At 43.1% G+C, this 23,912-nt stretch overlaps 7 protein-coding genes across 7 annotated transcripts; 2 read left to right on the top strand and 5 right to left on the bottom strand.

Moving 5' to 3' along the window:
- Window positions 1-238: 238 nt before the first annotated feature.
- EAE98_003356 (uncharacterized protein) lies at window positions 239-1,225 on the top strand (the record flags this gene model as incomplete). The annotated part of the gene is made up of 1 exon (XM_038950976.1): window positions 239-1,225. The coding sequence occupies one exon, from the start codon at window positions 239-241 to the stop codon at window positions 1,223-1,225; it is 987 nt and encodes a 328-aa protein (XP_038812440.1).
- Window positions 1,226-1,909: 684 nt separating this feature from the next.
- On the bottom strand, window positions 1,910-4,564 carry EAE98_003355 (uncharacterized protein; the record flags this gene model as incomplete). The annotated part of the gene is made up of 1 exon (XM_038950975.1): window positions 1,910-4,564. One exon carries the CDS (start codon window positions 4,562-4,564, stop codon window positions 1,910-1,912), a length of 2,655 nt encoding a protein of 884 aa, XP_038812439.1.
- A 734-nt stretch (window positions 4,565-5,298) lies between these two features.
- Window positions 5,299-6,183, top strand: EAE98_003354 (uncharacterized protein; the record flags this gene model as incomplete). The annotated part of the gene is made up of 1 exon (XM_038950974.1): window positions 5,299-6,183. The coding sequence occupies one exon, from the start codon at window positions 5,299-5,301 to the stop codon at window positions 6,181-6,183; it is 885 nt and encodes a 294-aa protein (XP_038812438.1).
- Window positions 6,184-9,944: 3,761 nt separating this feature from the next.
- EAE98_003353 (uncharacterized protein) lies at window positions 9,945-12,623 on the bottom strand (the record flags this gene model as incomplete). Its single annotated transcript, XM_038950973.1, has 5 exons — window positions 9,945-11,631; window positions 11,689-12,121; window positions 12,186-12,226; window positions 12,278-12,398; window positions 12,587-12,623. The coding sequence occupies 5 exons, from the start codon at window positions 12,621-12,623 to the stop codon at window positions 9,945-9,947; spliced, it is 2,319 nt and encodes a 772-aa protein (XP_038812437.1).
- Window positions 12,624-13,077: 454 nt separating this feature from the next.
- EAE98_003352 (uncharacterized protein) lies at window positions 13,078-13,409 on the bottom strand (the record flags this gene model as incomplete). The annotated part of the gene is made up of 2 exons (XM_038950972.1): window positions 13,078-13,193; window positions 13,301-13,409. The coding sequence occupies 2 exons, from the start codon at window positions 13,407-13,409 to the stop codon at window positions 13,078-13,080; spliced, it is 225 nt and encodes a 74-aa protein (XP_038812436.1).
- A 9,140-nt stretch (window positions 13,410-22,549) lies between these two features.
- On the bottom strand, window positions 22,550-22,746 carry EAE98_003351 (uncharacterized protein; the record flags this gene model as incomplete). The annotated part of the gene is given in 2 exon segments (XM_038950971.1): window positions 22,550-22,641; window positions 22,659-22,746. 2 exon segments carry the CDS (start codon window positions 22,744-22,746, stop codon window positions 22,550-22,552), a joined length of 180 nt encoding a protein of 59 aa, XP_038812435.1.
- Window positions 22,747-22,983: 237 nt separating this feature from the next.
- On the bottom strand, window positions 22,984-23,791 carry EAE98_003350 (uncharacterized protein; the record flags this gene model as incomplete). The annotated part of the gene is made up of 2 exons (XM_038950970.1): window positions 22,984-23,676; window positions 23,732-23,791. The coding sequence occupies 2 exons, from the start codon at window positions 23,789-23,791 to the stop codon at window positions 22,984-22,986; spliced, it is 753 nt and encodes a 250-aa protein (XP_038812434.1).
- Between the last annotated feature and the right edge of the window lie 121 nt (window positions 23,792-23,912).

The following is a 23,912-nucleotide window of genomic DNA, read 5'->3' as shown; positions in this document are numbered from 1 at the left end:
GCATAAATATGCAGTGCCATCTTCATAAGTGTGCGTAAGGCACAGCCACACGTGGCAAGGCAAACGGAGCCATCAAATCTCTATCATAACGTTAAGGTTCAAGGAGAAAAGCAAACACTCAGGAGTGATACTGGGTCGACGAACTGAGATTTATGAGATCAACGTTTACTTCGAGTGGCTAACGTTTCTGAATTTGCTGGGAATTTTTCACAGGCGATCAGCATCTCTTATCTTCAACATGAACCCCTCCAAGAACCTGCATGTGGACGAGCTTATCGCCAAACTTCAGAAGTATGGCCTCGAACGCGAAGAATCACTTCCACATCTTATTATCTCCGGCGATCTCTCTGATATTGGAGGTTCCGGACCAAAAGATTGGAAGCTCCGTACCCCATTCTCAACAGAAATCGTTCTCCGACAAAGTGAAATCAGCTCTCTCACAGTAAGATTGATCCCTGACTTTTCGCGGCCCGCTTCACAAAAATCCGACATCAAGTCTTTCCAAAAGTCTCTCGCCCATATTGGTGAGCTTCCAAATGCCGTGCAATTGGCTAGTGCGAAAGTCTATATGTTTCTCGATGCCAAAGATCTACCAGACAAAACACCATGGAAAGATGTTTTGCGGATTGAAATCGAAGGGCCATTACAACCAAACCTTACCTTACTCGATATCCCCAGTCTCCTTGCGAATATCTCCAAGGTAGAAACCGGCTATGAAGAAGATAACGCCGCTTCGATTGCCGAAACAACGTCTTTCACGGCTGGCTCCAACACACCCACCCACACAATCATGACCGAAGATTTCCTCTCTCGTCCTCGCTCGCTATCCCGCGACACAGTTCCACACGCTGGAAAGACATTCATGATTCGAGATCGCAATCATGGTGGGGTAATTACACTCAAAGAGGGAACTCTCCAAATATCTCCCAATGTCCCTCGAGCCGGAGGGTGTCATTGGACATGCATAGAGCGCGATGGATGGTTTGGCTTCCGCAACTGCGTCTCCGGACAATTCTTTGGTCATGATAACAAGGGGAAATTTTATTGCAAGGTTGCTCACCATCGGAACCATGAATGGTTCTGTACGAGAGCTCATCCATCCGGTGGACATCTCTTGTTAATGTTGCATGGGGACAAGTTTCGCCAGATGAAAATTGGGAATGATGAGACGGAGTTGGTGGAGACGGATGGGGAGGGAACTGCATGGGATTTCATTGAAGTTTAGATACTTTCATGGTGTCGGTTGTTGGTTATGGATATCCTCTTGAGCAATCAATTTCCAAATTGGATGTTCGGCCTTTGGCTGTGATGATCTAAAACATTTTGGGAGATTCATGTTAAGTGTGATTTGGACAACCGGATTCCGATGCATATCTACATTTGCCAGATACATCGGCTGTCGCTTAAGCGGACTTTGATATGGCTCAGGTGAATTAGCCCAGGTGAATTAGCCCAGGTGAATTAGCCCAAGAAGATTAGTGGCCTCTTTGATTGAGGGAAAAGTGTTATTGCAGGGATGGATAGGATAGGAGCGTTAAGAACCACGATATAAATCTATTCCATACACTTTTGCACAGTGCAATAACACGAATATCTTTCTACGGCTTTTTACTTGCTCGCTTGCTGATGTGATGTTTTGGATACTTTATGCTTTTTATCTGTCTATTTAATATGAACCACAACGAACCGAAGAAAGTGATGATGTGTAGACGATTGAGTTTATGAATGTTATACTAAGGTTAACGCCTCATAGATATGTTTTGTCATTGAAATCTTGCTCCAACAACGGGATCGACTCGAAATCCATGGCTTACGATTCGTACAGGGAGTAAAAGTAGGTATATCATATACTCCCATCATCCCGAACAAAACACTCATCATCACAATACTACGACCCTACACTCAAGCATCAAGCGCTCTCCCACCTCGCCAATCTCCCCACCGTCTCCCCCGCATTCCTCACCACACACAAACACCCCTCCCTCAATCCCCTACTCCTCGTCTCCTTAACCATCTCCCTCGCAAACACCGTCCCAAACGCGACACCTTTCCCCTCCGCCAAATTGTATTCCCCAGTAGTAACGAACCCAACGAGATCTTCCTCCCCAGGAACCATAGGATGATTCTCCGAATCATTTTTCTCTTTTGGATACTGTAATGGAGGGTTTTGCAGCAGAGATTTTGCAAGAAGTTGCACACGTTGGGGGAGTGGTGTGTTGAATGGTATTTTGCCGATATTTTTAAGGTCTTTGGCTTTGGGGTTAGGTGGGGGTTTCTTATGCAGAGGCGCGGGAACGAGGGAAAGCCATTCTTGACGGAGAGTGGGGGGTGTCGTAGAAGTACAGTTTATAGAGTTTTCGCTAAGATTTGATTCGGCTGGGAGACGGTATATACGAGCGCTGGGAGTAGCGACCCCACGAGTTAAGAGCGTTAGACGGATAGTGGTGAGTTCTGTGGATGCTGGAAGGTCTGCCGTGGGAGATGAAATCAGAGAAGAGAATGTCCTACTAGAGAGTTGGTTGAAAGGATTCTCGATAGCGTTGTCTTTAGGCTCAGCGGTAGTTTCTGGCCCATCACTACTACTCGCATTACTCTGTTCATTACCAGGTAGTGAAGACAGCCCGGCCACTTTCTCAAAATCACATGCCCAGCCCAATCCAAGCTCCCCTTTCCTTCCACCACCAAGATCAAGAGATTTCCACTCGACTCTCTTGCCTTTGGGTCTCTTGTCCCATTCTCGTTTTCTTTTCAACCTCTGTTCGACCTCCCAAGCGTACCCAGCATTTGTTCCAGGATAATCAGCTGGAAACCATGGAGCTCCATGCTCAAAGTGTGATTGTCTCAACTCCTGTAGACCTCCGAAACGAGGATTGGCACCAGATGACAAGGGGAAATGCATTAAACCGTACCAAATTGGTAGTATACACTTCCATGGAGCGAGAAGAGTCCAGCTACCTTGTGCTGCTGAGGATTTTAACATTCTTGATGCGAGAAGCATGATTGGTATAGGAGGATCACGTTCTGAGATGGAAGGAAAAGTGCCTGGTGGTGCCAGAGTTTTGCGGCGATTCAGGGCTTTTTGTGAAGGAAGACGAGTAGCTCTGTATCGCGTGTCTCGATCAAAGAGGTGTGATGAAGCGGGCGACTGATCTGCCGGCCAAGAAGACAATAATTCCGCCAATTCAAAGTTCGCTTCCTCGTCAGCAGGATCTGGAAGTTCAACCTTGCGAGGTGGATATCGAAGTCTAGGATCCATAATTGAGAATGACAATACAGAATTTGCGGGTAAAGATGCAGGATTGGTAACACCAGCTAGCGAAGTAAAGGTTTGTGCATGTGGCTCTTGATCATCTTCGGACTGGAAGTATGGATGAAGTATACCAATTAAAGCTTCTGTTGAACCAGGACCTGTCATTTCGATACTTCCTATTTCAAAACGAAGGTCTTCAAGCTGGACGGTTGGGTGTTGCAATTTCGACAGGCGTAGGAGCTCAGTCCATGCTTCAAGGAATGCAGAAGGATGAATTCTGATCAAAACTTGTCTCATTGACTTTTTCGATACATTGGTAGCATTGCTATTTGAGTCTTCATGAATGTCCCAAAACGCGACGGCAGGGCCAATTTGGAGTTTTTGTTCTTTCACTTCTCTGCTAAGCCACCCATTCCAGCTCCTTTTCCCTGCTCTCCATTTTGCGCCCTTTGCTGAATTTACATCCATCTCTGGTATGCCTATGGCCAAAAGAACATTTCCGATAGACTCAACTGAACCTCTGAGACCAATAGTACTCATGTAACTCATATCCCAAGCTACAGCTCCTCTACTTCCTCCTGCTCTATGTGTCGGTCTGTATGATTTTTCTGTTGAATTGAGTGGTATAGCCATCCTCCAAAGTGGCTCTTTGGGTTCTGTCATTTTCGCCCTCTTCGCATGCCATAGATGGGTAGGTAACCAAGTTTTGTGAATTTGTCGCTTTCGAAACTTCGACGGCGGTTTCTGAGGCTCGTTCAAAGCATTCTGGCGTATCTTCGGCCTTGCAGCTCTAGTCATAATTCCTGCCACATTAGTTGCGCCCTTAGAGGCTCTTTTCTTGTCTGCCAAAATCCCCAACTTCTTGGCCGTCTCCGCACGAATGCGGCCTCTGGAACTTCCCGGTTTTCTCTTGTTTGCATTGACAGTCGGTGTATTGTCCTCTTTCATTTCTCTTGCCCCTCTCTTTTGTAAACGTTTTGGTACTCTCTTCACATTATGACTAGCTGTTCTTCTTCTCATGTCCCGAGGCACTTGTTGGAATGCTCTGGTAGACAAGGCCCCCTTTGACCTTTTCATGCCATCTTCCAATGCTTTTATTTCATATTCTCGCGCATTCAGAAATGATTGCAAATCTAGGTCTCCATTCTTGAGAGCAGCGTCGGCTGTTTGGGTCATTATCGATCGCGCATCCATTATCTTATTGCGCTTCATGGCTGGACCCCTCCCAGCATCATTCCTACCGTTGGACGATGAATATGGGGGTTCCTTGCGTTTATTCGTAGCCGCAGGCCTCAAAGGCATTTTGGGCGCCATTTTGACTTGAATTCCTCCGCGCGACGAAGTGATATATTGATCGAGGTCGAGAAATCAGAAAAAGTAATTTAATTCTGCCGTGTATTTTCATATACCGCCTTCCCAATCTGAATAATGACGAAGATTCCTCACACGAAACACGACACCACGCGACACCAATATCATTGACTAGATGATCAAAATAAAAGAGCTTGTTGCAACTTCCAATCCTATTCCGATAAACATGTATAACAAACTCTGTTGAAAGAGTATAGCAAATATCAAAATGTTGTTCTGAAAGAATAACTTTATCAACCTCTTTACTTCTTTACTTCTTCGCCTTCTTCGCCTTCTTCACCTTCTTCACCATTCATGAAGCTGGAGTAGGTTGGAATTCGCCAAAAGAAGATCAGTAGCAAGTTTTTTTTCTTCTTTGCTTTCATGTCACACTTCACTTCACTCCTTCTCATTCTTTCAAAAACTTGCACCTTCATTTTCCCATACCTACCTTTATTTATTTTCTTTCCATACATACGTTGATTAAAATTCACAAATTACCATCCATTTAAACAGAAATCTTTTCTCCAAATTTCAAAATCTCTTTCCTTCCTTCCTTCCTTCCTTCTCTCCGCCAACTTACAATTTCAAACATTGTTCACAAATTACTACGATACTTCGATTGTCCAATACGAGAAACTTGATCCAAAAGGTCTCTTCTACTAGATTCATATCGCTACGTATATTACGCTCTTACCATGAGCATTCCACTGTCCGACCACGTCACAGCTTCAAGTCTCGGATCTCTCAAGTTTCCTCCGTCACCTCCTCATAATAGACATGAACATGAACTTTCTTCTTTGACGAAATCCTACGATTCTTGTCATCATCAACAACATCATCATCTTAGTTCTAAAGGACTCGGAGGAACACGAATTTCTCAAGTCGAGATTACTTCTTTCTATTCCCCTGCAAATTCTTTATACGAGCCAGATGGAACATCAACAATTGCTTCAACTCCTCCAATGTCCGGAATACAGCATATCAATGGCTCATCAACTTCTCTTCAACCTCCATCGGTATCCCGTGTTTTGCCTCGATCCCAGTCTACGATAGCTTCTCTTTGTCTTCAGTGCAAAGGTCACAAGTATGGCTTCACATCATACTTTCACAACACCGCAATTTTTCCGGAACCGCCACACGATCTGCTGATGTTGGTAGAGCAATCTTATCTTTTGAGAAATCGGCTCAAGAGCTTGATGATCAACTATGTTACAAGGAGAGTTGACAATAGTCGTTTGGAAGCGATCGCTAATGAGATTTTGGACTGGAAGGGTCGCGTGGAATGCCTAGCAAGGGAAGTCTTGGTATCTTCAATGGGATTTGAATTGAATATGGAAGGTCTCGAAGCAGTCAATGATTGGGCAGCGGATTTGGTTCAACGATTGGGCAATCACGTGAATGGGTTTCAGAGGATGGAGCTCTCGAAAGAAGATCAGAAGAAATTACTGATTGACTTCAAGAAACTATGGGAAGTGGTCTGGACAAGTTTCATGGCCGACCGGAACAAGCGGAACACGCCGAGAAGGTCATTACGGTCAAGAGATGCGGTTGATCTCGATTCACCGGACTCGGAGCTCTAAGCAAACAGTGTTTGAGGTTTCGCTTTTTGCCAACAGTGGCTGTACTTGATTGATTTAGGTAGCCCGCATGATTGTGAGCAGCAGTTTAGTTTTTGATAACTTTAAACATACAATGACACATTTTACCTCTGTACTCCCTTTTCATCTTATGTGTTGCTTCACTTACTCGACGAGGAGGAAGAAAAGTGAATGCTATAGAAGATTAAGATGAAAATCCAGGTAATTGATCTTTCCTCTCTTCGCTCTCTTCCGTTTGTCAAAAGTCTCTCTTTAGTCCAACTTGCTTTCATTCACAAAATCAAGATGATAGACATTTTTCTCGCTTCACCACTTTCGTCCGTTTGCTTTCGTTTGTCATTCAATCTGTTAATTTCGTGGATGTTTACTTTACTTTACATACATACCTGCCTCTTTGTCTACTCACCTTTGACAAGCCACTTCTGCACATAACTTCCTGCAATTACAATAAACACAACATCTAAACTACACCTGTAGACCTCATGCAGTCCCCGGGCTCATATGCCTAATCTCTTTCAAATCCTAATATCCTCTACGATCATGCTGTAAATAGCAAATAGCAAATAGCAAATAGCTCAATAGCTTGATCCAGTCCCGGTCTCTCTTCACTTTGCTTCATCTCACGATTTCTTTTCCGGTGTTTACAGTATTTGTTTACAGTATTGAATATATCTCCCACCCTCTATCATTCCCGCATCATCACCGTCGCTTACCTGAAATAGAAACTACGAGTAGAGACTTTTCAAAATTACTTCATTGCACGCCCTTAAACTCAAGATAACTCATCACAAACAACACGTACAACACACACATTCCGCCACCATCACATTCTCCTCCCACAGATCACGCTCGCCATTCCATCCTACTAGGTATTCAAAAAAAAAAAAAAAAAACCCACTCAATCTGCATAGATAGATATATACTACAACCCCCCAAATAAATAGATCATCATATTTCACATCCACTATATGAACTACAGTCCAAATACAATTCTTCCTTCCTTCATTCTTCGCAACTCACAATCTATCCATCTAACACAATAAATATAATATCATTCCTTCCTTCCAATATCCTACTCTATCGGATATCCATCGCCTTCTCGCCTATTCAAGAAAAAACACATCATTGAATAAGCTACCCGGAGTGGTAAAAATACTATTAGGGTGTGCATTACTAAGAAAGAAATCTAACGTATAAACTACCCAAACATCTACGAAAGTACACCCCATCCATCCATCACCAATCTTTAAAATCCCCTTTCAAATTCAAATTCAAATCCAAATCCAAAATTCAAAATCCCAATATCAAGAAAATGAACTCAATACGCGGGATTTTTCTCTTTTTATTTTTGTCTCTCGTACTGGCTGGCTAGCTACCTTCTCTTCTCACATTCTTCATCCTCTCTCACACTTACCATATTCATGATACTACCTAGTACTCACCCACTCACCCCCTCCATCCAATAAGCGAAAAGAACCCCCTCGCGAAAAGGGATATAGAAATTATATCTCTACCCATTCATTCTATCCCGATCTCATAATCTCATAATATTGATTCGTTATCATCTCACCATCTCCTGCTGCACTTCCATCCCCTCATCCTCATCCTCATCCTCATCTCCCTCCTCCTTTTTACCATAATCTTCAACTCTCCTATCATCTAAACCCATCTAACATCTACTACCCCCCACCCCAAATAATCTCCTTCCCTCTCCTTCCCTCTCCTCCCCCCCTTCCTCCCCTCCTCAAACCGAACCAATCACATCTTCCACAAACCCATTTCCTGTAAATAAATTGTTCGCCTAAATATATTAATATTAATTAACATATTTATACCAACACCTATCTCTATATAAAAGGCGCTTTTGAAAGTTTCACACACACACACACACACACACACACTCTCTCTCTCTCTCTCTCTCTCTCTCTCTCTCTCGTCTCTACACATACAAATCCATTTCAATCATTTACATCCATCATCTATTAAACATCAATATCAACACCACTAACATATTATTTATTCAAAGTCTCTCCTCTCCCTTCCTCTCCCTTCCTCTCCCTTCCTCTCCCTCCCTCTCCCTCCCTCTCCCTCCCCTAAATCACACTTCCCACTTCCCTCCAGCCCTCTACTCCCCCAATCCAACAAATTCAACTTACCAATCTCCCAATCTCCCAATCTGATACATTTATACTTTTATACATACCCATCCACATACCCATCCACATACTCATCCATCTCCTTCCACTTCCATCTCCTTCCACATCCACATCCACATCCACCACCAACTCCCCACTCGTAACTCCTCATTAATTAACCAATTAACCAATCAACCATTCCATTCCATCTACCACCACCACCAACAAATAACCAATCAACTCAAAAATAATCATACCCTATCACAAACATCACCAGTGTAAACAGGCAAGAAACAAAGCCCACCCATTGACTCTTATCAACAGGTCAGGAAACACACTCGATCTTTCATCTGAACATGAAACAGATTATTATGCTGAACAGTATTTACTTATCTAGGCTAGGTACACTACCATATACCTTGCACCTGCCTGCATTCGTATTCGCAATTACGAAAGCGAAAGCGAAAGCGATAATTTCATGCATCTCACATCTCACACACCACACACCACACACCACACACCACACATCACACATCACACAAAGCCAAATGCCTAACAAAATTTCCAAATTATCTCTCGTATTTACTTCCCAGAAATGATTGACTGCCTACACACTGACTCTGTTCTGCCAAACCACTCACGCCCATCTTTCATCTTCCACCACCCCTCCTTATATAGACTGTAACCTTCATTCCCTCCCAATAGCGCGCCTCTTATACTCTCAGGCCATCAATTCACCATGATGAAAATCCGCCCAAGCCTAACTATCCGCCCATTCATCCATTTGTCTATACAACACCGTCAAATCCATCCTATTCCATCCCAGCCCATCCGTCTAGCAACCAACCAACGAAATAGATATCCCATAGCCATCACCTCTACTTCCCATTCTCCTTTCCATTCAACCTTGTGGATGAGGTTAGAACTTTTCCTACTTCCTCATCAATTTCACCATTTTAGAATTTGTCTGACACATGGCGCCAAGCAGAGTTCCTCCCACCATAACTAGCCGGTAAGTGAAGTAGTGAAACATGAAAGGAAAATCCTTTGTCTGTCATATACCAAAGATCCCTATCCGTTGCTCCCACCAATAAAAAGTCCACTTATGAAGAAGGATAGACGAGATAAAATACTGTTCAGTCACTCACTCGCATGAGCTGTCCCAGAGCAACTGTGGAAAAATGGAGTATAGAAATTATATGCAGACATCAAGACGCCACCCCAAATGCAATATTACCAGAAAAGAAAAACAAAACTTGTGCGCGATGCATCTCGCCATGCACATGTGTATGTACCCGTTCCTCCTCAACTGGAAGACGTAAAAAACGACAATGCTTCCTCATTCAAGCCCCACCAAAATCTAATTGTGTATTTCATCATTATTTCCCCCACGAGAGAGGCGTTCTCGAATTTTCAAGACGTACGGAAGTGGTCGAAGCCATTAAAGCGAAGTTCGAAGAAAAGTATAAGGTGTATATGCAGATGAAGGAGGCAAAGGCCATCGATCAGAAAAAATTCGTCGCCGGAAAAGTAAATCGAAATGCGTACCATCATCATCAAGAGACGAATGTGACAAATATCGAGAAACGTTTAGCTGTATCTTTGAACCTACCTCACCCCCATGGGGGGACGCGGCCCGAGACTACTTTGACTGCTGTTTGCAGATGGCTCTGAGTCGAGGTTGGCGCTTGCGCCGCTGTCACCACTACCTGCGCTAGCGCTAGCACTGCCGGTCAGACTTCGCACGTTCATAGGACCTTTTGGTGGATGGAGGGCGCTCACCCCAGCATATTGCTCAACCTGTTGCGGTGCAACCATATTCCCCTGTCCCGGCGGGTGCCGAGGTGCAGGCTGTCTCATACCCCCTGGAGGCGACGGTCTGCCATTCATAGACCCTGCCATATACCCATTCGGTGGCGAAGGTCTTCCATTTGCTCTCTGTGCTTGTGGACTATACGGATTTCCTGGCGATTGACTTGCTCTCCTTGCAGTTGGATATGGACCACCTTGCCCATGAAGTGGTGGACCAGATGACCCATACTGTAACTCGTCCAGCCGAGCGGCTGTCAAAGAACTCGACCTCGATTCCATACCCATTGCTCGTCTATCCACAGTACCATATCGATCGGATGAATAACCCATCAAGGGATCATCCATCAAATTGTCGTGTAAGCCGGGAACTTGACTTATTATTCTGGCGCTGGATCGATTTCGGGGAATGTTGCCACGCATAAATCCACCGCCTCGACGAGGAGGAGGGGGGCCGTTATCGAATTCTGGATTAGCACGCATTTGTTGTTTGGTTGGCCCCGGCTTTGCACGGTTTCGACGTGATGTAACGCTCATCATATCAAAGTTGTCGGGATCGATCAGAGGAACAGGTGGAGCATCTGCAGGATCAACATAGAAGTCATCGTCGTCATCGTCATCGTCAAAGCCGCCCCCGTTTCGCACTGAAGGTGTAGATGGACCTCGACGAGATCTAGGAGGGGGACCTGCACCTTGACGCATGCGCATCTCCTGCTCCCGAAGAGCAATTTCACGTTGTCTGAGCATTAATTCTCGCTCTCTTAGGGCAATCTCACCACCACTACCACCCCCACCACCGCCAGCTGCAGCAGGATAGGGTGCTTCTCCACCTTCAGGAATATCATCATACAAAACCAAGTGACTGAACTCTTCGAGATCATTACCTTCCAAAGAACCCCGCCTCGACTGATTTCGCGATTGGGGAGCTCCGTTTGATGGAGGTCGGCCAAAACCGTTCGGTGGCCCACCTGGTCCGCGCCGCATACCCGGTGGAGGACCCATAGGCGGTCCACGCCCTCTACCTCTCCCAGGTGGTCCTCCATTCATCATAGGTCTAGAAGGGGGTGCAGACGACATTCTCATGGCAGGAGCCATAGGAGACGGTATTGGTGCGAGGTTGGTCTCTTTTCTTTGCTGGTTGACAATGTTGAGATTATGGAGGATTGGGTAAAGAGTCTCTATCCGAGGCACCTTAACGCCAACAAGCTGAGCAAGCTTTATAGGGGATCCAAGATAAGTCTCAACCTCCATCGGTCGCTTGGCGGCATAGTCTTGATACATAATGCTATTGACGTCGGAAGGCTTTGTCATATCCTCCATGATCTTTTCTTTGAAGTTTGCGGGAAATTCACAATGTTGTGCTTGGGCAAGGTTGACTAATTCGTCAAATAATTCAGATATCATTGACTTTACGCCAACTTTCTCCAGTAACGCAGCGTGCGACGGTGTTTCGAAGATTACACTCAGTGGATGAAATGCTATGGGTCTGGAAATAAGGATTAGCAAGCAACTCAACCTGGAAGACGCTTTAATGATAGTTTACCCAATCATCCTCTCAAACTGCTGTTGCATTATGTTTGGGGAAACATGACACTCAACTTGCCCACCACTCAAAGTCATCGCCAATGCCTCAGCCATATCTCCTTGTATAGTGCTAGGCATCGAAGGGTTCTTTGTCGCCGGTCCAACCCATATCTCGGTGGAACCTTTGTGCTCAAATTCGCTTGCTCCCAATTGCACTATCTCAGCACCCGAGACGAGTGATAACACGACATTGCTTGGAAACCTCGATTCCAGGTGGGCCTCGACGCCGAGTGTATTTGTAGTGTTGACTAATATGCATGTGTGTTGTGGTGTGACGACCGACTCGATTACTGCCGCGAGATCGTATACATCTGGTAGGGCTTTTACGCAAAGCAGGACGTAATCGAAGGGGCCCTCTTTGTTACTTGCAGCTTCTTCCGGTGTGCGGACGACTAGAGATCATACATCAGTATTCGCTTGTTTTTCTCAGCTGGAATTCGACCATGAAAATCATACCATGTCGTGGTTTGAATCGTTCGTTGCCAAAAGATGTAGATCTGTGGAAGGGTCAGTCGATTGCTGCAGGTATATTTGCCGTCTGCACATACTTGAATGATATCCCGTATTGGTGTACAGCGTCAAACCCAGATTTCCACACCAATGTCACATCGCAAGCGTTGGTGGCTTGAAGCCTCCATGACAGGAAAGCAGAGACAGCATTTCCACCAACTGTACACACACTGATTAGTTCATTGCCTCCCATTTTGACGACGACGACGATATGAACAAATCTACGAAATCGCACACGGTGAACCACAACAACATAAGAAAAATGAAGATATTGGCGGGAGATGGGTGTTCAGCTAGCGTGGTATAAAAGTGGAGTGGGAAATAAAGGACATTTGCATTAGACAAACCTGATAGAATTCTTAATCGGGGAGGAGTGGGTGCCATCTTGAGTCTTGACCAATGCTGGTCTAGTATTTGACCAAGTTTGAGATTAAGCAGCTCACTCTGCCGTCCCTCGTTCGATTTGAGGTACCGAGTCAAACTGGGTAGGCAAAACTAGTCGTGAAATTGGATTTGCTTTTTGCAGCTGTATTATTGTATTTCCCCTGTCTTGGTGCCAAAACCGAGGCGGCCTGGGTGGGGATGCGAGGAACTTCTATAGTTCTGGTGTTCTGATCGTCCTAATTTTGTTTGGTAAAACGAGCGTGAAGGCCTGAAGAGACCCTTTGTCTTTCTTTAGGTTACGGGACGAGTCTTTTTTTATTGTTCGATGGACCTGGATTGGGTGGTGGGAATGAATTCAGGACCGTGAATAATTGGACCTGTCTGCTCCAACCGCAGAGGGAAAAAAGAGTGTGGATTTTATTGATTGATTATGGTGGATGCAGATGTGGATTGTTCAGGAATCCGAAATCCAGATGGGGTTTGAACTTTCTTCGGAGGTTGCGAATTTGCGAGGAATTAAACAAAAAACAGGGCGTAGCAGAAAAGGCGTTGGCGTTGTTTGTGATTTATCTGCGGAGAGTAATCAATATGAATTAGAGGTCTAACTTTAATAATAAACTTTATGTGCTACGTATATAACAGACGCGTCGGATTGGTCAACAGCTTACGGAACGTACGCAGTAGGTATTTGGGGTGGATGCGTTCAATGGCTTCCTTGACTTCCTTGACTTCCTTGACTTCCTTGACCGAATAATCCTTGGAATACGTACGTGGATCATGGAGCATTAAGAAAAAGAGAGAGGCACGCACAATGGATATATGTACTGCGAGAGTCTGTCTGTCTCTGATAGAGAACGTACCGGCAGAACCGTAGGAGAGCGAGGTATGTAGTGAGAGACAGCGAGAGAGACAGAGAGACAGAAAATCAGAGAGAGAGAGAGAGACCGAGAGACAGAGAGACACGGAGAGAGAGGCTGTTGACAAGAATGAAGGAAAATCCAAGGATTAAAAATTAAATAAATGAAATGGAAAGTTTCCGACGCTGGTTTTGATTGCGCTGACAGAGGAGAATGATTTGAACGAATGCGGTTGAAAATTGTTTGGTTTGTGTATTTTATTTTTCCCTTTCCCTTCCCTTGCTGAAACCTTGAAGAAGGACTTTCGTTCCTGCTGGATTGTTGTTCCCTTTCTCTATCCTTCTGGCCTGTTTCTCTCCCTTGATAAGAAAAAAAAGATGAATGTGCTGATGCCAAGATGTGTGGTGGATGAACTTGTGTGAGAGGTAGATGGAAGGCTGTTTATTTTCGCAACGCCATGGAGATATGGCTCTCCGTATTGTCCAGGTGGCTGATGAACTTATATCACGGCAATTTATTGATCACTGCAGTCAACTACGAGGGAGGCAGGAGGGAGAGAGAGAGAGGTAGGTAGGTACACGGTAACAAAAGCTAGAGAAGCAAAAGCAAGTTTTAAGTTCTAAATTCTAATCAATTGTAATTATACCTTTTATTGCAATATGTGAGTTATCGAGGTAGTATCTATCGAGCTGCCTCCTAGGTACGTTTATTGGTACAGTGCACGATGCAGACAGGTACCCGGACAATATCAAGTAGATCAACCATATATATACACTTTTCCCAAGGCGAATGTCAAAGATTGCTTTGACAATATAATACAAAATGAAAAATCATAATAAAAAGGAGGTGTTATGCTTCAACAGGTACAGAGTAGGCAAATTATCTCGTATCCTGTACCGAGTTATCTCAGAGTTTAATATCAAAGTTGTGAATGTTTCAGTGAAGAAAGTCGATGAGACGGTGATGATGGCGGCAATGGTCAAGACCTGGGTAGTAGATGGTGGGTGACCTGTCGACTGTATGTATATATATATATACACACATAATTACATATAATTACACATATTTACACATATTTACACATACTTACACTTTGAGAAGTTCTCGAGATAGGTACTTACAGGTACCTACCCACCCACCAGTACCAGATATGTTACAATGAATACCACCTGAGAAGTCGATACAACAGGATCCTTCCCGCCGCTACTCATGTTCTAGGAAGTAACAATTCTGGCGGATGCGAAGAGAAAGACCCTGAGAAGGTCGGCCGGTACCTACCTAAAGTATCAACCACCTAGTACTGATGATAGTTGCGATTGTACCTACTATTGTGCTCTTGTGCTATTGAAAAAGGAAGGAACGACTGCATGCGAACCAAAGGATCAATCGATCTATTTGCGATTTGCATTGATAATCATTGATATCGACCAAAGTAATTCAAGATTTCCTTTTCGATATCAACTAAGTACGGGAGCCGGCGTGAAAGAAACCACCAGAATGTGCTCTACTTGACTCTACTTTACTCTATTGGGTATCCCTCGAACCGTCCCTCCTACCATCTTGTCCAGGTCAGAGCTACCCGCAAACTATGAATATAGCCGGCACTTCAAGCCGACTTTATGATAATTATCTATCTAGGGATCCAGTAGTAGTACATACACGTTAGTTTATCTCCTCCAGCCGCGAAAATGAGTAACATAGCAGCGAATGGTCGGCTCTTCCAATGGCCGACTAGTTGAAGAGCCGGCTATTATTAGACGAATGGAATCAAATGCGTTGGAAGTATGAGCCCTTCTAGAACTGGAACCGGAACTGTAACTGGAACTGGAACTGGAACCGGAACCTTATATCACACAAACCTCAGGTACCGACCGACCTAGTACTAGATGTATCTCAAAGTTGTCTCTCCAAAACTCAAAGTACCTACGTACAGCAAGGTCGGTAGAATCTAGATAGATTATCGTGTAAGCGCCCATAACAAATGCAGTCGAGCCCCTAACTCGAAACATAGGCGGTGCTTGGGTTCTGAAGAGGCGCAATATCAGGAAGAAATACTTTATAGGCTGAGAGTAAAGCATACATCTTCTGGAGGCTGGATGAGATGACAATTGTCAGACTTATTACCTAGGTAGGGGAAGACGCTCCACGTCCGAAAGGCTGTGCAAATAAATACCAAATTGCGATTGCAGGGGGGCGCACTCAACTACGACGTCGAATCGCAACAGCCCAAATCCTCCCAAAGAGTTGGTCTCTCATGATCAATCCCATCCATCCATTCACACAAAGTCCAAAAGGGAATCGCATACGGAATACGGAATCCGCACCCTATAGGACGAGAGGACCTAGGTATGTATTCATTCTCCCAAGATTTAACAACACCCCACGATAATCAAAAATTGATGTCACAAAACCAATCTTCAATACCCGCAATATATGGCCCGCCCGCCTGCTCGCACACGTTCACGTTCCTTGTCAAATCCTTCCTTCGTAAGGCCGCCAGACCAAATCGTCTATCATGCGTTGGCTCCCCTCACCACTCACCTACTGTACTATATCTTAACAGCAGACTGACCACGATACTTCGCGTGGACATCCGAATATATAATAATGGCCAGTTGTACCGAAGATCAGAAATCCTTCAAAGTTCACTCTCAATCTCTCGATATTGCTTTCGACCTTGCAACCAACAATGACAGCATGTGTCTCACAGGCCCTACAAGGCTCACAGCAATTTATCAAAAGTTGGAATCTCTGGGTCAATAATTTATATATTGATGGTAGGGGGGCATTGATGATGATTGATGATGAGATGATTGTCTGTGCGATGAAAAGAGCTACGAGGATACTAATAGAGACTCGAGAGCACAGTGGGAAGAAAAAACTATCGCAATCCTGGTCAACCTGAACATGCAGGTATAAATTATAATGAATGCAGCACGACAAGGTTCCATGGAAAGCCGGTATTCTCGTTGATAACGAAGTCCGCATTGGTTTGACACGCGTATTTTCTATCGACTATCATAGAGGAGCGGAAACTTCGGATGTCCTGGATAGTTGGTCAAATTTCTGCACCATGCACAATTCAGTGTTGTATCTTGATACCTATCCAATCGTACTATAACGATACCAAAGATATGTATACAGAGTCGGCTGTAAAACTAATGTCTCGTCTTAGCAGAAGCAATCGAATGGTCCCCACAGGCTCCACGACAACAATCTTCCAAAAAAAGAATCATATCTCAGTACGAGACTGTGTTTAATGCAGCCAGCTCGAAATGATCGGTTCATAGAAAAAAAGGAGGCTCCATAATACCCATAGTTCAGGAGAAGGGACTTTGAGGGAGAAGAAGATCAGAACTTAGAAGCATGTGTATCTCTACTCTAGAACCTTTCTTCTCCATATATTTGACGCGTTCCGAAGCTATCGCCAAGTCAAAGTTCGACTCACGCCACTATAAACAAGCTTTCGAGATAAAAAGTGGAATGATTCCTTCGGCAACCCAGGAAGACTGCCCATCCACGCTCCCACCATGTATCGTTCTCCTTTTTATTTCGACGGATACGCATGGATTATTGTGGATAGTTGTGTCGATCTGACTGACAGTCAGTCACTGATTGCTCGTCTAGGGCTGCCACAATTTTGATGTCAACAGTTATGGGATTTTTATTCCTAAGCTAACCCAATCTTGCTGTCGCTTTACATGCACCTCTGAGGCTCGAAAGTCAATATAAGATATCGAAACCATGGTTGACCAAATAGGCAACAAGAAACAAATCAGCACAGGTCTTGCCTATTGGTCTCATACCAGGCATTTACGTCTCAATTGGGTTCCAATTCATGTGCCAGTCTTTAATTTTGCAGATGTATATCCCATCACCTAATTCTAGGGTCAGAAAATCTTGAATGCCTCGAGTCTTTTAAATACACCCGGCCAATAAAACCCTTCAATATACGATCAATCTGACATGAACAGCCATCATTTTCAAGGTCCATACGAGATGGAATTTTAAAGTCACTGCTATTCCATCAAAGTAACTTTCTTGTGCGGCATGTTCTTTACAAATCAACTCGAAAGAAACGAAATGAGGCACATGTTCTAGCTTCCCAGGTACAACCGAAGGTTGGAATAAAATAATATCCCATTTATCAGCCCAAGGCAATGTTGCAACTTGCCAAGATTATTCCAAAGCGGAGGCAATTTCATGTCGAAGTTTTCCATTGGAGATCGAAAACAAACCCTCCGAAATTACCGTTACCTCGGACTCAGACTCGGATTCGGACTTATAATGTGTTTTGGGTAGGTCTGCATAGTGAGAAATAAGGTACCATCATGTTTTCGTTGGCTTATATTGAAAATTGCTATGCTGCTCGCAATCTTATACTTATCTTATCTTGACGCTGATATCACTCACTGAAATGTCATTCATACTGTAGTACAGTATTTACTAGGAATTATGGAAGCAAGGTTCCTCACTCTGACGGAGGATTTTCAATCTCAATGTGAGATTCGGATCCCGTTCGTTCTCATAATGCTTGCAAGGCAGGAATACTACATCACGGAAATCTTTCTTACCCAGAAGAATGACAGAGCATTGATACAATGGTGCATTTCACGTGCGTGCATGCATGCAAATTCACCGTATATATGTAGTATCTTGTCGTTTTAGCGTTTTAGCGTTTCGAAATACCCGCCCTGTCTCAGCCGTCTCAGCCAGTCGATTCAATGGTAGTATCCCGCCAGTCCACGAAAACAAAATGCTTTGTCAGGTACGGATTACAAGATCCTTTGAAAAGAACAGGAAATTTCGATCTATCTGTTTTCCCTGCCCACGAGCGAATTAAATCTCCGAGCGGATAATCTATCGTGCTGTAAGATAACTACCCATTGCCACAGCAGTCAGAACGTTAGACGATGAAGGATGCGGAACGTATGGCTGTCGGTGGTTTGGACGGGTTGCTTCAATGTAACGCTGAGTGGTGTAGGGCGCTTGAAAGGTAGGCAAGCCACCTCCTCTTTGTTTATGCTGTGGCGCGCTTGAGGAAATGATTTTATTGGTTGTGCGACGACATGGTATATTTTCTACATTTCTGGGACGGGGTTTTCGGTCGTTACTGTAACGATTTCATTTCTCGAAGCGAGACTTGGATGGAAGTCTATGGGATATTGTGTGGAAAATAAGCATTCAAGATCAAAGAGTAAGATTGGATTGTCTAATACTTTGTCCTTCACAATCAATACGTACCTTGGACTCAGCTTTTCCGATAGCTCGGACTGTAACCCGACATTTAGAAGCTTTCACTTTCTCGATCGGATTAGAATGTTCAATCGATTTGAGGTACCAATTTCAACTATCAATTCGCATATGGATCTGTTCTTCGGGTAGTGAAAGCTTACATCTACTCTAACTCTCTGGACTCATGGGCATCCTGCTTTGAATTCTTGAGCTCAAGGTCTTCAACGTTGGGTGGAGAGAGATGCAATGCAGTCTTGTTTTATTAAGAAAATTAATTGTTTCCGCCTACAGATATTGACCTGCATCATTTCCTCTTTCTCTTCAATCTTTGAGCGTCTGCTTCCAGGTGACATATAGCAGTTGTTAATTCGTTCGCTTGAGGGATAGATAAAGAAGTGAACGTCGATGAGGAGAGAAGAAGAAAAAGGAGGAGGAGAAGAAGAAGAAGGAGAAGGAGAAGGAGAAGCAATAAAGAGATGAGGAGGAAAGTGTGTAAATTCATCAAGTATAGAGTAAAGATGAAGTAAAGAGAGAAGACATAACGACGTAAATACAACGTGTACGAACAGATGAGAGAAAATAAATACGAGGAAAAAATCAACGGAAGAAGGGATTGGAAAGAATGGAATGAATATAAACGAGAAAGCTTTCGAATATCTACAGTCATAGAGGTGAAAAGAATACATGGAGATTTCAGATGAGAAGAGAAGACTGAGGGAGAGGTATCATTCATATAGGTACTCTCCGGTGTTGAGAATCTTATAGTTTTTGAGTTGGGTTACTACTCCTTATATATATCATCAGTACTGTTTTTTAAATTTAAAATCTATCCTATAGTGTAGTATAAATACTCTTACTTATATATATACATATATACATATATACATACCACCCTAATACACTCCCCTCAACCCATCCCCTCAACTCAACCCAACCCAATCCAACACCCATCTCCCATCTCCCATCTCCCATCCCCCATCCTACCAATCAGTCAGCACCTATCAAATCAATACAAGTACTTCAAATCTATATATGTATTCTTAAACCTCTCCTCAGATATCAAGTATCAAGTATCAAGTATTAAATCACATATTGTATAATCGATAGATAGTAATATCATATCATATAATATAATACAATATAATATCATATAATATATATATAATATAATATAATATAATATAATATAATATAATATAATATAATATAATATAATATAATATAATATAATATAATATAATATAATATAATATAATATAATATAATATAATATAATATAATATAATATAATATAATATAATATAATATAATATAATATAATATAAAATTAATATTAATATAATATAATATATATATAATTATAAAATAATATAATATAATATAATACTAATATAATATAAATTAATATTAATATAATATAATATAACGTTAATACGCCGCTCTCTCTCTCTCTCTCTTTTTCCGGCTAAAAAGGAATTACGAAATTATGAAATTACGAAATCACTCTGCTTTACTCTGCTTGTTTTTATTGAATATAAATTATCACATATGGTATGGTATGGTATGGTATGGTATGTATGGTATGGTATGGTATGGTATGGTATGGTATGGTATGGTATGGTATGGTTATGGTATGGTATGGTATGGTATGGTATGGTATGGTATGGTATGGTATGGTATGGTTGTAAATACTAAACATAATTTGAATTTGAAAAACTGACTATCTACAGAGTCAGTCGATGTAGTTTGGATCATGCGATGGGTTGGGTATGAGTAGTCTGTTTGTTTGTGAGGTTTGTGAGGTTTGTGAAGGGTTGATTATGTAGGTATGTATGTAGTGTGTAGTGTGTAGTGTGTTGTTTGTGTTGAAGGGAATTTGAAGGGAATTTGAAGGGAATTTGAATTCGTACTTGTTGTTTTACTTTTCTTCTTCTTCTCTTTGGGTTAGGTGGGGTGTGGTGTGGTGTATGGATGTGTGTATAGATGTATGGATAGATGTGTGTATAAATGTGTATATGGATATGTGTATGAATATATATATGGATGTGTGTATGGATATGCGAGTGTATTAGTGTCGGCTTGGAGATAGGAGTTTTTTTCTGAATAGATAGCTAGCCGGTAGTTTTATATTTGTATGAGATTCATACATATATGTATGTAGTTTCCTGTGATGAAATGGGGTTGCATAGGCGAATGATGAGAGATGCATCTTGGTTGAGGAGGGAGATTATGGGGGTTTAGTTGTTATTTTGAAAGGTGGATGGTTAGTGAGAGTAGTGCTGGGATATCATTTTGATAATGAGTCATATATAGTCGGGATGCGCTGATGAAGCGGTTTGTGAGGAATGTGAGGGATAGAAGAGATGTTGAGGCTGGTGATAGTAGTGGTCATGGTACCTACATAGAGTAAAAATTTGAGGTCCGATGAGCGTCAGAACAATGTTATTCTTTCCACTCTCCATGAACCGGTAACTGCGACTGATTCTTCAGATTTTATAAAATGAAATATTGGTGATCACGCGTCTAGTATTGAGCTCTGAGCTATGTGGGGAGGAAATGTTCTGGAATTCAATTTCGCCATGACTTGGCTATATCTCAGTTTGCTCTGACTCCTTCTTTATCATTTCCACTAGGTATATACTTCATAAACAACTATAGACGTATCATATCTCCTAGCAAAATCTCAAGTAGTCTACTCTGTAATAGAACACTTCAGATCAGCTTGTAGATAGATACACTACAGCCATCAAAGCCACCCCCAATCCGCCTCGTAACGAGGAGCTAAAGACAAGCAGAGTGGTACTCAATAACTCACTAGCGTTCGCAGTAGCAAATGTGTTGGGGATAACCGCGAATCGGTACTGAAATGTATATATGTGTGTGGTAAAACGAATTTTGGGATTGGTACAATATCTCATGTGTCTACGAAGTAGCGGATCTTGCTAATCATAAGCGAGTGCGCTCGACGGGAGTAGTTGGCTTTCTAATTGCGGAAATAGAACCGTTTTGGTCTCCGGGTCTGGGATTTGGGGGTTTCGGGATGAGTGGAGGTGATATGTAACGCTGTGAGACCTATAGTTTTGAAGAGAATAAGAAGAAAGACGACGGTGTAATATAATCAGAGATGAGATCCACGTATTGAATGATGATCATAGTTGTACTGATGAGTGCCCTGAAGACGCAACGTGGTGGTTTGACGCGAAGAGTGTTGTATCCTGGCTAAATCTCTTCAGCTGTCTGAGTCCGAGAGAAAAGAGAGCGTGGTTGTCATGACAGCATTGAGGCGTACTTTGTGCATTCTATTGGCAATTTTGGGGATAATGATAATCTGCCATAGCAAACCAGAAGGAGAGAGTGGAAAAGTGTACAAAGACGTCGATGAGCAGGAGAATAGGTAATAGTTTATTCATCAGGCTTATTGGTATTTGGATCAGATCCCGGAGCTCATTCCAGCTGCGTAGGACTTGCGAGGTGATGGTAGATAATGCGCCTGCGACTGCGAGTGAGGGATATGGCGGACCTTTTCTGGAAGCTAGTCTGTAGAGACTTTTTTCAATGGCTGTTTGTGTCGATTTCTCTTCGACAACGTCACTCTCATTATCAATGTGAGGCTCGGAACTGCCTCTTCAAAACTTCTTGGTCTTTGTCTCGGTTTGATGAAGTCAGCACTGCTGTTCGGATAACGGCCGAGAGAAAACGAGTATAGTCGTCGATTGATCGAGAGTGGTTAAAATATCGTCGGGGATAGAATCGGTGTTCGGGAATAGATGGAGCGAGTCAAGGCATGGATTCTGAGAGTTCATTAGCATTGGAATTAAGTTTCGTTGTAAGATTTCAGTTACTCGCAACTCTCTGCTTCTGGTCGCTGCTCAGTAAGCCCCCGTTATCATTGCCCGGCTTCGCCCGATCTGTAATCTTGCCAACGTCTATATTGAGAACAGACGCCCTAAGTGTCTCTCAATTTCATTCTTGATTATAATCGTTGGTGCCAATAACCGCTTGTCAAATGGTGTAGTTGGGAATTCAAGCATTCTGGTGATAGAAAGCCATATTGTATATTTTTATATAGATGGTTCCACTAGAGAAAATAGTTTCGCCTAACAGTACATAGCAAAGTAGACTTGTCGCGACCTACCGGGCTAATGATGATGTTGAGTGACGCAGTAGCGATGTTAAAGCTGACATTATCTAAGACGCTTACTTGGTTTTTGATTGCCAGTGCTAATACTGATAGATTGTTAACTGAGACTTGGAATTTTCAGGTGCTGCTAGCTTCTCTTGCAATATCTATGAGCTAATGGTAGCGGCTTCTCTTCGTCTGCATCAAGAGAAATAGCATCGATACGACTGAATAACTGACGCTGGTCCTCGGGCTTACTCTGCGAGAGAAATTCTTGAAAGCTAAGGAGGTTCAAAAAGCCCCGCCCTGCATTGATGAGTTGAGAATGAGGGCTCTGAGCGTCTCTTGAAACAGGAAAGCCAGCGATAAATACGTATAAAGCGATGAAGCGTCGAGACCGCCTCTTCATGTGATCCAGAAGACACCGCCAACAAAACCCCCGGCCATTTTCCACACCGTTTCGATGCTGTGATTTGGTTGCGAGATCATTCCAAGGTATGGAATTTGAGGGGAAAATCGAATGAGTTGTTGTGTCCAGGACCAAGTTCGCGGCCAAGAGCGAACATTGTTTTGTAGAATTTTGCATAGAATGTGTAGGCAGCGGATGCCTCCAGCTGGTTGGAAGTGTATAGTTGAGGCTCGTGAGGAGGAACATCAAAGACAACAAGAGCGAAAGAACTGTAGACTGCGGTTGATTAAGATTAAGACAACTAGGTGTTGGTACTAGAAACCCAGGAATATCAGCCAGCATTAGTCGATTTGGAAGAGGGGCAAATGCGGCTGATTGGGAGGCACGTTGATTGGTCTTGATGCTGCAATCGAAAGTTTGTAGCAAAAGACTCTGGTTAGTTGGAACGAGGTTATAACACACCGAGATCGTAAGACTGTGTACTAACTAGGTGCCTCGTAGTGTCTTCTTCTAGTACCAATGAGCGTAATAAACATTTCTTAGGCATAATAATCTATAGCGTCTATTACGAACATACGTGTGTACTGTAGTAGGAAATCTTTCAGATCACCAAAGGTTTGAGATAGCTAGCTGGGAGAAAAACAAACACGTCTAAGCAATATGAGTGA

Source organism: Botrytis deweyae, assembly GCF_014898535.1.
Source record: "Botrytis deweyae strain B1 chromosome Unknown BDEW_006, whole genome shotgun sequence".
Lineage (NCBI taxonomy): Eukaryota > Fungi > Ascomycota > Leotiomycetes > Helotiales > Sclerotiniaceae > Botrytis > Botrytis deweyae.
The sequence above is the reverse complement of the archived record's forward strand: the minus strand, read 5'-3'. Positions and strand labels throughout refer to the sequence as shown.